Consider the following 17,885-nt stretch of genomic DNA (forward strand, 5'->3'; position numbering starts at 1 on the left):
TTAGGCTGGACCCTTTTTAGCACATGACTGTACTTAGCAAGCAATGGTTTGTTTTTGCTGTTGGTAGTGCTGCTGCTGCTGGTGGTGGTGGTGGTGGTGGTGGTGGTGGTGGTTGGGTTGGGCGGTTCCTACTGTGGTCCTGGGGAGCACACAGAGTCCTATGCACACTAGGCAGCTGCTGTCCCTCTGAACCACACTCCGAGCCCAGCTATGGTTTTTCCATGGCCTTGGAACATATGGGATAAAGCTACACTACTGGCTTAGTGTCTGTGCCTGGGTTCCCCTCAGTGGTTTGATTTCCTCCCTGTTTGGAAACCGCTTGGCTATCTTGCTGAGTACTGAACCTTGTGCATTTTGCCTTCCTGGGTGGTAGGTGACTTTTTTTTTTTTTTTAATTCCTGGAACTCCTTCAGGTTTGTCCTGAGATCCCATTAAGTTTCTTGGAAATGGTTTGCTTCGTTCAGATGTCGTCTCCTGACCTGACAGGCTATGCTGCAGCCACGCTGTGTCAGGCTAATTGTTCTGCACCAGTGAGCAGGATTTTCCTGGGTGTTGGCTTGGTGCCCTGTGAGAGGAAAGTTCTTCCAGTCCAATTGGTGGGAACAGTGTGTTCACCCTGCATTTCGGGCGGTGTTCCTCTTGCTGGGGTGTGCTCTCCTTGGTCTGGAATAGCATCTGCATGCCCCCAAGAGTGCTGGGCTCTCTGGGCTGACTCTCCTTGGTACTTTGTTGTCCTTCTTCCTCTTCAGCGAGGACCCTGGAGGCCCCCGGGGCCTGCAGGTAAAGGGCCTGCCCTGCTCCCTCCCTCCAGTTCTGCAGCAGCCGTCAGAATGCTTGGCTCCTGAGTCTAGCAAGGTTCCATCGGTTCAGAGTAGAGCTTGAGTCTCTGTCTTGGCAGGAGCCGAGTTCCGTGTTGTTCTTTCTGGATATGGCTGATAATGCAGTTGGTGGCGCTGCCTTTGGACGGAGGTGTGGTTCTCTTCTAACCGAGGTGATGGTTAGGTTGGTGTTGGTGTTTATTTGTGTGTGGATGCTCATGTTGGAGGCCGTGTGTGTACAGAGCCAGAGTCTGATGTCGGGTATCTTTTTTATGCATTTCCCGCCGTCTGTTTTGAGGCAGTCTCTTGTGCACCCAGATCACCAGTTTGGCAGCTCTGTGAGCCACCTTACTCCAGGATGCACTGCCTCTCTGCCTTCAGCTCACTGGGGCGGTAGGCAGGGCTACTGTGCCCACCCACAGTTTACGTGGGTTTGGGGATCTGAACTCTAGTCCTTACCCTTGTACTGCAAGCACTTTACCTGCCAAGCCATCTCTCCAGCCCCATATACAGCAGTTATAAGCAGGCTATGTGTCTACCATGCTGTGTGTTAGTGCCTCTGGAGCAGCCAGAAGGTTTTGTGTTTTGCTTTCAGACCTGATCCTTATCATGTAATGATGCCGAAGATCAGTGAGAGGCCCTCGCTTCCTCCTTCTATCAGGGAGTGTAGTTGACAGAAACGTGAGCCAACAGTCATCCGCACCACCAGAGACCCCATCTCTCAACAAAGCAGAATGAATCAGTGTTACATTTTAATGTGTTGAGTGCTGGCCCATGTCAGGTCATGGTTTGACTAGTGAGGTTTTGTGAGTATTTTTTGTGGGTTCAGTTGCATGATATTGCTATTCTGCACTTGATATACATGGCACAGATAAGCCTTCTTACAGGACCCAGAGCACAGAGACCTCATGTGTCATCTTTGTTTGTGTGAGTGACACCTGATGATTGTGTCTGTCACTCACAGACACCATGACTTTGGACAGATCCACCCTTCTCTGTGACAACATTTGCTACACGGGGAATATCCCAGGGCCACATGTTACTTTTTCTTTCATGGCTCTTTCCTATGAGGTAGGGAGGCACCCACGCCTTGGCGGCCATCGTGATGTGCTAGCATGTTCTCTGAGCCTTACCTTTAGCCTGGCCACATCTATTATGAAGAGGAATTTCAGTTTATTTGTGTTTAAAGTAGATGTTTGCTGGGATTGGTTTCATGTAAATGTAACTGGATATGCTCATTGTCAAAAGGAGTTTCCCATGTGACGTTTCCATACATGCTTATGATGCACTTCAGTGAGATGGAAGATGTCTAAGAGGAAGTGGATGTGGGGAGCCCCTGCTGGCACTCACTTCCAGAGAGGAGAGAGCCAGCCAAGGAGTTCCCAGAGGAGCTGATCAGACTCTTGTCTCCTCTGTCTGCAGGGAGCTGAACGGAAAATTCGGGATGAAGAACGAAAACAGAGCAAGAGAAAAGGCAAGTGCACTGACCGCAGTTCCCAAGGAGTGACCAATAGTGGCCTGCTGTGCCCTGCAGAGTGCAGGCTAGACCAGAGGGGGGACTGACATGGTGAGAGCCCTGTGGTTCTGCTGCTGTGCAGATAAAGCAGAGCCCTGCTCATAGAACTACAGGCCTGTGTCGTGGGTTATCCCCTGCTCAGGCTTTTTGGATGCTGGTTCTAACTCACTGTGCAGACCAGGCTGACCTCCAAGTCATAGAGATAGACCAGCTTCTGCCTCCTATATGCTGGGATTAAAGACATGTACCACCACACTCGGCCAGCCCATAACTATAATCTCTTGGTGGCTTCTGTTTTTCTCCCCAGTTTCTGACGTTAAAGTGCAGCTCCTTCCCTCACACAAACGGACGGACATCACAGTGTTCAAGCCTTTCCTGGATCTCGACACTCAGCCTGTCCTCTTCATTCCTGACGTGCATTTTACCAACCTGCAGCGGGGAAGTCATGTAGGTAACCAGCCTTCGAGGTTTTGCTAGGCCTGGCAAAAAAGAAGCTCAGTGGCATTTTTCATAACGTCAGACCGCAGTGACACTTAACCAATCACTGAGCTCTCTGGAACAAACATTCTCTGTGACGTGACACACAATGCTGCATCTGTCACCTGGGCTCCCCTCATATTCTCTCATGTTGTAGCTCATATAAAAATGTTGAGTACAGCAGCACAGTTGGAGTTTGAATCTGTAGCCTGAAAGTTCAGCTTGGATGACAGCTGTGCCCGAAGGCCCTCTTCTTGTAGTCCCCGTTGCTGGATGTCATCACTGTGTGCCTACAACTATGGTTTAGCATCTCAGACTACTTTTTATTATTATCATCATCATTGTTGTTTTGGTTTTCAAGACAGGGTTTCTCTGTGTAGCCCTGGCTGTCTTAGAACTCGCTGTATGGACCAGGATGGATTCAACTGCCTGCTTAGCCTCCCGAGTGTTGGGATTAAAGGCATTCGCCACCACCTCCTGGCTAATTCATGCTAAATTTAAAAAATAGCTGCACCCTGCTTTGTGGTATAGTAGATTCAAGAGAATGTGGCTTTTCTTTTTATACCACGGTCAGGAAAATATCACAAAGGAGGTCATGTGCTCCCTGAGCAGATTTATAAGGACTGATGCATTTTCAGGGGTATTGCCAACCTGTGGTTCTAGTGAGCAGCCTCAGGGCAAGCTGGAGTCTGAAGAGGCCAGTGCTGTGAATACTTGAGCCTTGTCAGTCTCTGCCATCTCCCGTGGGCTCTTAAACTCTGACATTCTGTTGCAGATACAGCCAAACACGGTGGGTGGATGATTGAGTGAGGCATCATCTCACAAAATGCTGATGTCAGCCAGCTCCCAAAGGTTTGGTCCACATTCAGAGACCAGCCTGGGTCAGCCAAGGGGAAGAAAGCTGTAACAGTCTGGGTACTGAACGCTACGGCCACAGGACCGTGTCTGTTAGAGAGGTTTGGTGTTAGATTGGTCACATTCAAAATGATCTCTGTGTAAGGACTAACTTACTTATGTTCTGAGGTCTTTGAACTGATTTGGCAAGCAATCTGAATGTGTGTTTGCTTCTAGGTTCTTTCCCTCCCCACTGAAGAACTGGAAGGTGACGGGTAAGGTCCCTCTTTGTCTCACCCTAATAAAGTCACTTGGTTTTGAAGTAATCTCAAACTTCCAGAACCATAGAGATACAATAGGACATGCTTTCCTCCTATCCTTATGTTCAAGCTTAAGTTTCTCAACCAATGTGGAGGGCACCCGCCATCCTCGTGCTTCTGAAACTGAGGCAGGAGGATGTGAGTTTGAGGCTATCCTGGACTGCATAGTGATTTCCAGGCCAGCACATTATAGTAAAACCCTGTTTCCAGTAGAAGAATAAAGAACCGACCCAGAGCCCACCATTGCTGAGTATCAGGTGTCTGTCTCCTAGAAACAAGGGCCTGGCCTGTATCCTACTGTGTGTAAGGCTCTGTTGACTCCGTGTGTGGACTCTATTCACCATTATGCAAGGCTAGATCCAGTTCAGAGCCTCCCGTGGCGGTCTCTTTAACCACCCCAGTCTGAAACAACCTGGCTTTACTTAACCTTCAGGGCATCTTCAGCTGAGGCCTAGCTGTGCACTCTGGCTGTGCATATTGGCAACACTGTCCTCTGACATCTCCCCTTGGCACCCAGCTCAGCTCAGCTCATTTCCTGTGCCCACAGCAACCATCTGACAGCCTCTCTGCTTAGATTTCTCCCCTTTTGTTTTGGGGGCTGTGGTGACTGACTGTACCTGTGAATTTCTCTCTCACCTCCAGACTTCCAGTTTCCTATTATTTATCTAATGCAGGACTCTGTTTCTCACTTCAAGTTGTGCCCATCACTAGCAGCCACAGGAAGTCACTGATCGCCTCTGTTCCCTTAGAGCAGCCCCTGGTTCTTGTCTTTGGTTCCCCATAAGAGAGGTAGTGTGTAGCATCCAGAACGGGACCCTAGATGTCTGTTTGGGGTCTTAGCGATCTTCTCTGTAAATAGCCGGCCTACCCCTTTGGGCTCTGTGCCCATCAGTCCCCTGCTGTTCGAACATCCACAGAGACCCCACCTGGCTCATCCTTCACCATGGCTTTGGGGCTGAATTTTGAAGAGCAGTAGAGCCTGCCTTGGTAATTACATTTTCCCTTTACACAAAAGTGCACGGGGTTGGAACACTCAACTCAGCACCATCCTTCGCCTTCTCTCCCTTCATCTCAGGGTTTTGGTTTTGGCCTTTGAGACAGGGCTGTGCTCCAGCCCACACTGCCTAGGACTCACTGTGTAGCCTGACTCCAGCTCACGAGCTCTCCCGCCTCGGGCTTCTGAGTACTGGCATTGCAGGCCCCATGCCTGGCATTTTTGGTTCTGTTTTTGCTTTCCTCCCTCCCTGACTCTCCCAGCACACATTCATTGCCAGCTGTAGTTTATCCAACTACTAGACCGGCACCACTGGTTCCATTTTTGGTGTGTCAGACATGGCTCCTACAGATACCTTCGCCACGTTCCTGTTAGGGGTGCAGAGCTGAGATTCACTGGTGCTTTCCAGCCTGTTCTGAATAAGCACTTGCTGCCCTTATTTCCGGTCGTCTGTTCCTTCGCCCTCCCCTCACAGATCCTCCTTCCCCTTTGCCAGCAGTGGCTCAGACCTGCGCATTTCCTGTCAAGCTCCTTGTCTACTCTGCGCTGCGATTTCCATGGACACCACAGTATGTGAGGGCTTTAGAAACTGCGCTGTAGTCCCTCAAGCCCTCTAATATGCTGTCCTACCTGTAGGCTTGGAATTCCCTGAAGCATAGGCCACACATTTTGGCTACATCTGCCCACCAGCAAAACTTTCAGAAGTTCCCTCTGACTTGATTCCTTAAAGCTGAACAAAGGAGGCTGCCTCCCTGCCCGGGCTGTCTCCTGCCAAAGCCTTTGTCTTCCTACTGAGTGCTGAGTTAGTGGGAGGAGGTCCAGCGTGAACGCCATCCAGCATGTCATTTGGGTGTCCTAGGCCTGCTCTGGCTATTGTCTGGCTTGGACCACATAAAGAATGGAGTTTGAATCCAAAATACAATGGTTGCTCTGAAGAACTCCTGCTTGTGCAGTTAATCAATCAGAGTTGAAATGGCTGACCTAACTGCTTTGCCTACCCCCCACAGGTCTGTCTTGAAAAGGGGACCATTTGGAACTGAAGATGACTTTGGAGTTCCTCCGCCTGCTAAGCTGGCTCGGACAGAAGAACCGAAGAGAGGTGTGTTGGCTTAGTGGGAATTCTAAGCCAGCAGTGAGCTCATGAATGTGGCTCATCTGGCTTCACCCCTGCATGTTCACCCTTCAGGCTACCACCTCCCTGAGTATGAGGGGAGGCAGTATCAGGGAAAGCTGCAGTTAGGTCCTAGGGCTCACACTGTGGTGCTGTATGTTGCTGTCCCTTATGGTACCAGTACCCGTGATCTGTGTTCATGTTTGCTCATGTGAATTAACTGTTCTCTCCTCACTCCAAATCACCATAGTGCTGCTCTATGTCCGAAAGGAATCAGAAGAAGTCTTCGATGCCCTGATGCTCAAGACCCCATCTTTGAAGGGCTTGATGGAGGCAGTAAGTAGGACACCGTCCACAGTCTCTGTAAAAAAACAAAGGCAGCCTATGGCATCCCGCTGAAGTATTTTATTAGTCAACCCCATTTCTCTGTCACACCGGAACCCAGCCAGGCTTTGTGTGTGCTTAAGCACTACCTGCATTTGACCTGCCTTGGGCATCCTCGCTCGCTTGACTGCAGGTCTGCCTTGGCCCTTGTGACTGGCCTGAAGGTGGTAGGTGAATCGCTGTCACGTACACTGCCACCTTCAGTGAATTCAGTGCCTAAGGGGGAGTTTAAAGTTTATCTTCTTGATTAAAAAGAAGAGTCGTGTAGCAAACCGCTAAGAGGTTGACAACAGTAAAACCTCAGAAATGTCATCCATAAAACAGTGGCTGAGTTGGACTTGGTAGCAGCATCTGTAGTTTCTAAACCTCTGGAAGCCAGGGTGCAAACTGAGAATTAGAACCAACGCTGTGTCAAAACAAAAACTCCAGCTCCCAGCCGGCCTCTGCTGCCTCCTTGTGTCTACCAACCATGCCAGACCTTATCCAGAGCACATCTGAGCGGATGTAGAGGTGATGACCTCCAACCCCAGGAGCTGGCAGAGGCTGCAGTCAGCTGGGCTTCATGTCCCTGTGGGGGGTCAGTAGCACAGGAAGGAGGTGCAGACTTCCCTCTGACTTGTCTTGGCCAGAATTCTAACATCAGCGATGTGTCCTGACATTTTCCAACTGTAAACCTTACAAATCATGGACATTCTAATCTCAAAGTAATGTACAGTTGAAATTGGACTAGAAATGTCCCTCTGCTCCCTTTGACAACTGTGGTGTGCTGAAGCCTCTTGACAAATCTTTTAAAAACAACCAACAAAAACCAAGGTCTCACTGTGTAGTCCAGGCTGGTCTAGAACTTTCTATATAGCCTCAGACTCCCTTTTGCTGGGATTTCAGGCAACCATACTCAGCCTTGCCCAGGTGCCATTGTGGGCACTGGAGCCACCAGAGTAATGACACAGTGCCAAACGGAATAGATTGCCTAGGTAGGAAAACCGAAGGGAATAGAATAAGCAGGAAACTCGTAGATTTCAGATACAGAAAGTGCAGTGAAGGAGCGTAAATCAAATAAGGTGGCAGTGGGTCCCAGCACCCCTCAGGGGACCCTTCCTACAGTGATTGGCCTCAGCTCATTGATCTGGCATCAGGCTCCTGAGCGCTGGGTTACAAGCATGCTCACCATGTTGGCTTTTGCATTCCTTGAAGATGACACAAACTTTGGGTTCATACCTGTGTATTGGGTCCATGACTCTCAAGGATGAATGCATTCCTCAGACCAGCACCATGAACTGCACAGAATTTACTGACTGGGTGTGCGCTGGGACTTGAGTGAGCAAAGGGAAGCAGCATTGGCTCCTGGGTAGAGCATATGGGGCAGAAGAAATCAAGGAGTTTGCACAGGAAATTAGCTCCACTGTGAACGCAGGCCTCTGAGTCACAAAGCCAAGCCTGGCCACCTCCTCCTCTCACAGGGTCCCAGCTGTGGATGTTTCTTTCAATCAGTTAACTTGTTGACATCTGAATTAATTAGGGAAATATCAGTTCCCTTTCCCCAGATGTGGTCTGGGTCTTGACCTTCTAAGAGACACAGACACACACACCATATACACGAGGACTGGAGAGATGGCTCAGGGCTTAAGAACACTGCTGCTCCTCCAGGGGACCTGAGTTCTATTCCCAGCACCCACATGATGGCACACAGCTGTCTGTAATTCCAGTCCCAGGGGATCCAGTGCTCTCTTCTGGCTCCGACAGGTACCAGGCATCATGTGGTGTACAGATACACATGCAGACAAAATACATACACATAAATGTAAAATTAATGACTACATACACATAAGTAAAAATAAATCTTAAAAAGCAAACAGGATAAAATGGAAAGACGAGTGTAATCGTGGCTGTCTTTCAAAGCCTTGGTGACAACGTTCTTTCTATTCTCTGTGTTTTAGATCTCAGACAAGTATGATGTCCCCCATGACAAGATTGGGAAAATATTTAAGAAGTGCAAAAAGGGGTGAGTACTGACAGCGCGCTGTATACCCTGAAGACAGTCAGCTGCAGCACAGCTGTGACAAGCTTTCAGCGCCATTCATTCAGAAGCCTCCAGGTCACTGTAGCCCAGGCTAACTCTGAACTCATGGCAGTCCCTTCTGTTTCAGCGCACGCGCGCGCACACACACACACACACACGCAACCCCCGCTTCCAGTGCAGGGAGTGTAGGTGTGAAACACTATTCCACACTTTCTTTCCTTTGTTAAATTATTTACTCAGTATTGATCGTCCTTTGGAGATCAGGGTTTTTTTTCCCCAAAGACAAATCTGTGTTTGCCTTTCCCATGCCTGGCAGCAAGAGGTGGCTGCACATTCCAGGGAGTGTGACAGACCTGACTAAGGAGGTCAGGCCCCTCACTCCCGCCCCCTCACCAGCCAGGTGCTAGGCTGACACATTCCATGCCTCTCAACCTAGTTTTTGAGATGGGTTTGAGTGTTTATAAACGAGGTGTCTGAGGGCTCATCTGTGATCACATGGTTTTGTCTGATCACAGGCTGTTCTCTTGAGCACCCAACCCTGTGCTGTGTTTTCATCTGTGGAAAATTGCTTCTTGTCTAGTGTGTGTGTGTGTGTGTGTGTGTGTGTGTGTGTGTGTGTGTGTGTGTGGTGTGTGTCTCCATGTGACAGTGAATCAGTGAGCTGGTGGAGGTCTTTGAGGAGCCAGTTCCCCCCTACATGTGGCCAGCATGGATCACCATGCTTAACTACAAGCACCTTTGCCTCTTGAACCATCTTTCTAGTCCCACACAACTCACTATTTTTAGATCTTTTGGAATTTTCTAGATGAGTCTGATGGGAAGGGTTAACTTTTTTTTAAGATTTACTTATTTATTATATAAGTACACTGTAGCTGTCCTCAGACACACCAGAAGAGGGCCTCAGATCTCTTTACAGATGGTGGTGAGCCACCATGTTGTTGCTGGGATTGAACTCAGGGCCTCTGGAAGAGCAGTCGGTGCTCTTAACCACTGAGCCATCTCTCCAGGCCTAACTACTTGGTTTAAACTTGGAGGGTAGCTTGTCAGGAAGCTCACCATGGAGATGGGTTCAACTGAATCTCTGGTGTAGAGCCACAGATATCCTGCAGGTTTATTTTTCCGTATCGGTTACCACTTAGTGAGTGAACACTCTAGGCCAGAAGTGATCAAACGGGCAGTGTTTCCTCTGTGTCACCTGCTTCCACCACTGCCATCTTTTATCAGTTCCTTCCCTGGCCAGTTCTCACTGGTCCTGGCCGTAGGCACCATGGGGCTCTGTCTTTTGAATGAGGCAACTGCAGCATGGGAAGGTGTGAACAATGTCCCCACAAGTCACAGCCAGTCTGTACTCAGCTGATGAACAAATCGAAGCCTATCTCCACAGCCCAGTAGGTGGTGGGGACTCATGCCCTCTCCTTCTCCAGGATCCTGGTGAACATGGACGACAATATTGTAAAACACTACTCCAATGAGGACACCTTCCAGCTGCAGATCGAAGAAGCCGGCGGATCATACAAGCTCACCCTGACAGAGATTTAAGGTGGGGGCGCTCAGCCCCCAGGCGTAGGGATTCAGTGAAAGGGTTCCATAGATCTATAGTTGGCCAGCAGAGGAGCCCAGGCACCTACCCTGCAGAACCTTAAATATCAGGGAAGGAACCTTTCACGTAGGAAGGGCACTGTGTATATCATGCTGTGTTGATGTTTTCCTTGTGATAGAAATCTATGTGTTGTTGTTGTTGTTGTTGTTTGAATTTCTGATGTGCTTAGAGAGTGAAGCATGAGGACTTTGCACCGGATCTAACAGACCGTGGGTTATCTGCTATACCACTTGTCAAGATCTGCCCGTGTCCATGGAGCAGTGGCTGCTGGCTGGCAAGAGATGGGAAGGCAGTAGCTTGTCTTTGAGGATTTTGTGTTCTCGATGACCTCAGTCTAATTGTGACTGCCTTGAGGAGTGGGCCCAGCCCTCAGTGATAAAGGGCTGAGCCCTCTCCCTCCACCTCTCCTCCTCCAGTGTTTACTGAATAGGGTGCATTACTGGAACCTTCCCTTGCAACTTCCTTGGACATATTGACTGCCTTTCTGATGAAGAACTTACATGAGCGACAGTGTGAAGTTAGTTTAGTGGAAGCTGTGTTGTATATAAGTGCAATATTGTTTTGAAGGTCTGTAAATGTGTACATATATGTCTGATATAAATATATAATATATGAATACGGTGTCTGTGTACAGATAGTGAAGGTGAGCAGGAAGATCTACCTTGAAAACCCTCTTAAAGAAGAGGTTAAGTTATTTTCCATAACATGGACCAAGCAGGTAGAATGCTATTTCCCCAAACACTAGCAAGTGTTCCCTAGCATAGCAAAAAGCCATCTCATGTGGCAGAGCCATCTGCTCTTGCGAATGTTGTCACTGTGTGGGTTTCTGCACCCTGAGTGGAGATAATGGAAGGCTGGACTGCAGCCACTGTATGAGGTGTGTGTGCAGGTGTCAGCCAGCTGTGCCCATGTGAGTCACAGCTGTCGCCATGAGCCAGCGATGCAAACCAAGATGGGCAGATTCTCTAAGTGCTGTGTTTCAGAGCTTCCAAGCGTCAAGCATTCATGAATTTACAATTCTGTGGCAGGGGAATCTTTAGTGCATACTTAAATATTTAAAAACAAAACAAAACTTTACATTGTAACTTTATAATGAATCCTGTAACAGAAATACAACTGCGGGTTTCTTTAGGTTCAGGGAACTAGAATAGGTCATTTGTGCGAGCAGGATTGTTAGCAGTAGACTTAGCTTCCTGATGAAGTATGTGAACAAAATAGCTGGTTTTCTAAGATACGGGATACGGGTCATATAACAATATTTTATATTTTGTTTTATGAAATCAGTTTTATTGTTTTAATTGTATCATTGAACATGTGTTTTAAACCAAAGGAATTGAATTTTATAAGTCTATTTCACAAGATGTCAGCTTCTGTTATTCAGCCTAATTCATTTACTCATCCCTTTCCTTTGCCTCGGCTGACCCAGAACTTGCTATGTAGACCAGACAGCCTCAGACTCAAGAGTTCTGCTCCCCAAGTGCAGGGATTGAAGGCATGCCCCACTACTCACAGCATCACTTTTAAAGCTCAGACTGACTGAATTCATAAACCTTCCTCAGCCACCCCAGCACTGGAATTACATGCGTACACACCATGTGCTTTTAATGAATAAGATGCAGTTAATGAAGTCATCTGGCCTAGGAGAGTTCCTGTGACTTCTGAGCATTTTCCCGACTACATTCTTAGGCCCGAGATGCAGCCTGTGCCCTCAGCCTGGGCTACTGATGGCTCAGCGGCTTAGGTCCAGCTTGAGGATCGCTTCCTCCCAGCTCCCAGTGCTGACACTGGCTCAACTCACTGGACTCTGACCTTGGAACCTGGCATTGTCCGAGAGGCAGCTTCCCTAGCCAGCATCAGTTACCTGGTAGACACTCGAGAAACTTATGACTTCCCCACCTTTAGCCAACCCAGGCAGTTTTGAGGACTTTGTGGAATTTCTAAGCCCAGAAATGAATCTGGGTAGGTCTTGGACCACGTGGCTCAGGGTAAAAACTGTCGAGTGAACAGCAATGATTTAAGCAGGGAATGGTGGTTTCAAGGAGCAAGAGACCCTGGTGGGAGGGTGTGGCATCGTAGAGGAAGGCTGAGTATGTCTCAGCATTTGGACAGCTACCTGTGCCTTGGCAGTGTTGAAAGAGGTATGGTGTTTGTTTCTGTGACTCCATGTGCTCCAGGAAAGAGCTATGTGACATCATCCCATGTTGGCAATCACATCCCACCTGAGGTCACCAGCGGTGCAGACAGGCTTTGATTACTGACACCTCCTGGGGGTTAGACCTGGTGCTCAGAGGGGATCCTAGGTTGTGCTCAGGTCTCCTGTCTTAAGCATATGACTCCTGATCTTGAACTCTAAGCACTTGATCCCTGGTCCCAAACTCATGTAACTACTATGTGCTTCAAATCTCTGGATCAAATACAAATGTAACATCAAAAAAAAAAAAATCCAGTTAGCTCCCAGAATGAACAGTACGGCTCCACGAGAAGGTGACTGGAATTTAGACACCCACCTCCCAGTCTTCCAAGAAGACCATTGAGAAGGTCTTACGGGATAAAAGTTTCTGGAGTGAGCTCTTTAATGGGATTAGGGCTAAAGATACTACTGACTCCGCCACTGTGGTCTTAGCAGTGAGCACTGGAGGCGTGAACTGAATGGAGTGCAGTCTCACCACTGGACACTCAGGCGAATGCTTCCAAACAGCGGATAGTAGCTGTTCACAAGCCAAGAAATAGAATGATGTTCACCTGGACTTAGGAGACAAAATGATGGAGGAGATGTGTTCTGGGATCCAGAGACCTGGGTCAGGTGCCATGAAGACCCAGAACTCTTGGGTCTGGGCTGGCAGGAGCCAGAGCAGCAGAACCACTGACTGAATCAGATGCTTCATCCCGTGGTTGATTTACAGCCATCCTGGATGACCATTAGTAATATAAGGCGATGGCTTGGGGGACACAGGACTCTACGTTGAAAAGAGGACATGTGAGAAGGTTGACTAAGCTAGAGAGAAGTGGCCTCCCCCCCCCCCCGCCCCCCGCAACGGTATCCACCTGCCTTCAACAAAGTATTCAGTGGTGGGAGTGGAGGTTATACACTGGCTCAGCAGCAGCCTTCCAATCCCAGTGCTCATGTAGCTATGGCTACTGTTGAGTGTCCAGTCAACCACGAGCAGGGGCCAGCACTAAACTGTGCTATAGCACCAGCTTCCATCATAGAAGGGCAGCTTTGACTCTTACTGGAATGCACACTGGATTTTCTTCACCCTCCTTGCATGACTGATGCTCCTGCTAAAACTACCACCTGAACGCTTGCAGAGTGCCCTGTCCCCTGTCAAGATATTCCACTCAACATTGCTTCTGACCAAAACACCCACTTCACAGCCAAAGACATCGTCCAGTGAGCCCATCCTCACAGAATTCTCATGTCTCACCATGTTCCTCGCTGTCCCAAGGGCTGTCTTAATAGAACTGCACACCGCCCCTTTGATGACTCCATTACAGGGCCACCTAGTCCCTACAGGGCTAAAACAAGGTTCTCCAGAAAAGCTGCATTTGCTCTGGATCAACATGGGGACACTATGGTTTCTGCTATCGAGACTCCTCCCATGCAGGAGTGGAAGGATGAAGTGGCAGTGGCACCACTGTGACCTCCCGGAAAACTGCCTTCTGTCCAGCCATGGCAGTACATGCCTGTTAATCACAGCACATGGAGGGGGAGGGTCAGGACTCGGTCAGCTACGTGGATATGTCAGCCAGTGCTACAAGATCCTGTATCACGGAAGAACAAGGAGCCGGAGAGGCGGCCCAGCATCTGCAGTGTGCATGTCTCCCGCTGAGGACCCGAGTCTGGTTCCCAGCACCCACACTGGCAGCTGACTACCATGTGTAATTTCAGCCTTCTAGCCTCTGTGGGTAACTGCGCACACACACACACACACACACACACACACACACACACACACAATTTTTTTAAATAAAGTATTTAAAAATCTTTTGAAAAGAAATGAAAACAAAACTTTTGTTCCTGTTTCTTTTATTCTGTGTCCTGCTGTCCCCGTAGGTCTCAGATGCAAAGCCAAAGGTGCTTCTACCAAGACACACAGGAGGCCACCGAGCTGGGCGAGACAGCTGCCACCTGCCTTTTACTCAGCCTGTGGATGGAGCCGCTCACACTGAGGGCAGTTCTTCCCCTCTCGGCTAATGCTCAGTACCTTAGGCGTCCCTTCAGCCAGGCAGGTTGACAGTCACATTAGTCATTGTGAAGGCCCAGACTCTTCAGGAGGGAAAGGGTTCTCTGTACATGGCCCAGTCCGAGCAAATACAGAACACATAGACGGCAGTTTATAAATGGCAGCTACCACCCACAACCAGCCACAGACTGAGGACTGTGATAGCCATAGTTCCCCACCGTTATAAATACAACTATGCGTAGATCCACGTCTGATGCAAATCTGCTCGCTCCTTGCTCGCTCCTGTGCTGTGTGTAACGTAAGGTATGGTGACTTTCATTGGTATTTGGGAATCACACTTTGATATCACAGTATTTTAAGTTGTACATTATTAAGAGAGTGTACATGGCTCAAAGATGTCACCTCCCCTGGGGAGGGGATTACACTGTCTTTGGCTGTGTGAGAAGCATGTCTTTTTTGGAGATGAAGTGTGGCCTAAGGTGGGGAGTGTGGTTACTAGGTTGACAGAGGGTGGGTCAGGGCTAAGATTTCCTAGGGATCTGGCGAAACATCGTGCCCAGCAGCCTCTGACATTTCTAGAAGAGATGAACATTGGGTACATGGAGGCATACGTGTGATCCCAGCTCGGGAGGGGAAGATAAGAGGTCAACAGTTGAAGGTTGTCCTTGGTACTTGGTGAGTTCAAGGCCAGTCTAGGCTGTGTGAGGCCTTAACTGAAATGACGAGAGAGTAACACCCCACATCATAGTGTTTGAATCAGTGGACCAGAGGTAGATTAGAACAGGAGGTAAAGGAAGGAGAGATCCACTCTCTCCTCTTGGGCTGGTGTATCTGCCTCTCTTCTTGCCCTTGGAAACCCCACTCCTGGTTCTCAGGCCTTCAAACCCAGACCAACACTGGCACTGCTCTGCCTTTTCCACCTCCCAACCCCGGACTGAGACTAAATTAGCTCCCTGGATCTCCAGTAAGTATATGCACTTCTCTGCCTGGTGTGGTCCCCACCCTCACTTCCCCTTACATGTGTGTGTATGCATTATAGAGACGATGGACGATAACTATATATGGTTATATAGAGATGAACAGGACCGTCCTCTGTAGAGAGAATATCTTATGTGTGGATGCATCACCTGTAGAATAGAAGGTAAGATTCCAGGAGGCAATGAGAATTCTGGGAGAGAGCCAGGCACAGAAGTCATCCGAGAAGATGTGACAAGACATGCATGGTACCGGAGCACAGGCAACCAGCCACATGACAGAATGTGAGTCAAAGTAAGTGGGTTATTTTAATTATGATCCTAGTCAGAGAAGAGCCTAGCTATATAGCTAAGGTATTTGTAAATATGTGTTGAGTCTGAGTATTATTTCTGGAATCATGGGGCTGAGGGAAGAACCAGAATTAACCTCTACAGTCCTCTGTGTAGAGAGAATCTCTTATAAGCATCACCTGTCAATAAAAAAGCCTATGGCCAATGAACTGAGACAGGAAATAGAAGGCAGGACACTGGCAGGAAGAGAGGATTGTGGGAAGTAGAGAATAAAGGGAGATTCGAGAGACATTTTAAGGAAGATGCAGGTTAGGACTGAAGGCCAGGTAACTAACCATGTGAAAGACAGAATAGTCTGGGTTAAATACATTATGAGCTAGTCAGAAAGTGAGCCAAAGTTTATGGCTTAGGCACTTAATAATAAGTAATTAGTCTCAGTTGTCATTCTGGGAACAGGGTGTGAAAAAGGAAAGATGGAATTATTTTTTTACACCTCTGCAACAGTCCACAAACAATCATTCTGCTGGACTTATTGTTTCCCTTCAGCGAGGGATAGGGAGGTCCCAGGGCCTTCACCTGAGTATTTATCTGCCTACCCCCATCACATGGCCTCAGAGAGGAGCTAGAGTATACAGTTGGGGGAGGAGCCTAAGGGGCTCCGTCCGCGCAGCTGTGGAGAAGCCATATTTATCCCTGCTGGAGGAAGACTTTCAAGTTCTCACTCCTGTAAGTTGGCCCTCAGTGATGCAACCCAGTAAACTCAAGTGAACTCATACCTTGCTTTGTGACTGGTGGCCTTAGGAGGAAGGGTCACCATTGTTTACATCCCCCCTGTAGTCTCCCCTGTGGAATGACATTTTAGTGAGAAGATTGTCTACACACGTGAAGCTTGTCTTCCTATCAATTGATCAATGACTGATATCTATCAAATTTCTCCATCTATCAGTTCAATAGTTCCTACTCATTCTGTTTCTCTAGAGCATCGGAAGTCAGAGAGATCTCACTTCTAGCTGAACAGCCCACCTGTCTACTTCCTTGCCTAGACAGTATGTAGCGGTGACCCTGTGCACAAGGTAAATGCTGCACGTGCTTAGACAACCTGGGGCTTGGTTCTGTTGCACAGGTGGACACCCTGCTCTCCACGGCCCTCATTTGACCTCCTGGAGCCTCAGGGACACCCTTCCCCCTTTTCTGTAGTTTCCCACCCCAACAGGCTGGATTCTTCTCTAGCCTCACCCACCATGCCTGTGTTATACCAGGGTATAGGAAGAGAATAGACTTTTTGCTCTGCCAGTGCAGATGGAGTACGTGGCGTACCCAGCAGCCTGCAGCTGATGCTGTTACCAGGGACCAGCACGATGCACTTCATCTGCATAGTCACTAATGAGAAGGCTGAGCAAACATCCTGCAGGCCACGACTCCAGAAGACAGCGGTGCTCCTGGGACCAGTAGCCTCTATCCAGGAAGTCTCCAGGGGAGAGAGAGAGGCCTGTGCCCATTATCAACTCTGCCGTCCAGTCTAGAAACTGTGGTTGGACAAGGTCATCATCTCCATCCCCAGGGCCATATTTGTCACCCAACCACAGACAGAGCTGTCATCACTTCACCATCTGCTGAGCCTTCTTGTAAAGACACGGTATCCGCAAGTGTCTACCCTCACAGTAGCTGCCTCTTTTCCCATTGTTATTCTCTGGGAGCCCACCCTCCAAACAGCGCATGCCCAGCCTCCAAACAGCGCATGCCCAGCCCAATAAACACTGCAAAGCATCCCTTTGTCTCTCATCACTACGGCTGCTGCCATAGCTCCGTGGGCGCCAGGCTAGCTGTTGAGGGGACTTACAGAGCCCTCCCTGGCCTGTCTCTCAACCTAGCATCCATGTTCAATCAGCTTTCAACCGGTGAATGGTTAGCAGGAACGTGCCAAGCAGCCCTGGGGAGGTGGCCTCGTTGGTAAAGTACGTCTACCTGAGTTTGTCTAATTAGCCATATATCTGAGATCAGTTTCCGCTGTTTCCAACCTGTGTATGGGCCACGCCTTCTCATTTCTGTTCGTGTTCCCCCCCCCCCCCAATACTAGGCCTTTTTGAAAGTAATACAGTGTGGCACCTCTGGAAAGAGATTCCTCCCACTCTAAGTGCTCCAAGTCTGCTCACCAAGTGGCTTTTCTAGGCTGTCCACATTCCCTGGGCTGGAGCTTGCTCAGTAGCTCAGAACTAGGCTTAGACTTAGCCACCAAAGCCTCCTGGGCTTTGTTGAAGAACTCTGTGGGGGATGGACGGAGCACGAGCCACAGACAGCCCTGCCTGGCCTTCCGTTTCTCTTTGCTCAGTCCTTGAAGGTCGGCTAGAGGTGGGATCCCCGG

At 48.9% G+C, this 17,885-nt stretch overlaps 1 protein-coding gene across 12 annotated transcripts in view; it reads left to right on the plus strand.

The window, feature by feature from the left end:
* Positions 1–17,291, plus strand: part of Grhl1 (grainyhead-like transcription factor 1) — a 50,180-nt gene extending 32,889 nt beyond the window's left edge. For 5 of the 12 annotated variants that reach the window (XR_010052540.1, XR_010052544.1, XR_010052546.1 and 2 more), the window contains 9 exons: positions 2,241–2,292; positions 2,642–2,781; positions 3,883–3,920; positions 5,967–6,058; positions 6,321–6,406; positions 8,392–8,456; positions 14,129–15,527; positions 16,502–16,596; positions 16,818–17,291. Coding sequence is in view for 4 of the 12 variants with exons in the window: in XM_039113151.2 (XP_038969079.1) it covers positions 2,241–2,292; positions 2,642–2,781; positions 3,883–3,920; positions 5,967–6,058; positions 6,321–6,406; positions 8,392–8,456; positions 9,899–10,013 (588 nt within the window). In the remaining 8 variants the exon portion in view is untranslated. Of the gene's footprint in view, positions 1–2,240; positions 2,293–2,641; positions 2,782–3,882; positions 3,921–5,966; positions 6,059–6,320; positions 6,407–8,391; positions 8,457–9,898; positions 14,084–14,128; positions 15,528–16,501; positions 16,597–16,817 lie in introns of those variants that run through there. The other 7 variants (XM_234006.11, XM_063262748.1, XM_063262749.1 and 4 more) reach the window with 5 other exon arrangements.
* Positions 17,292–17,885: the final 594 nt, after the last annotated feature.

The sequence above is a fragment of the Rattus norvegicus genome, chromosome 6 (genome assembly GCF_036323735.1).
Source record: "Rattus norvegicus strain BN/NHsdMcwi chromosome 6, GRCr8, whole genome shotgun sequence".
Classification (NCBI taxonomy): Eukaryota; Metazoa; Chordata; class Mammalia; order Rodentia; family Muridae; genus Rattus; species Rattus norvegicus.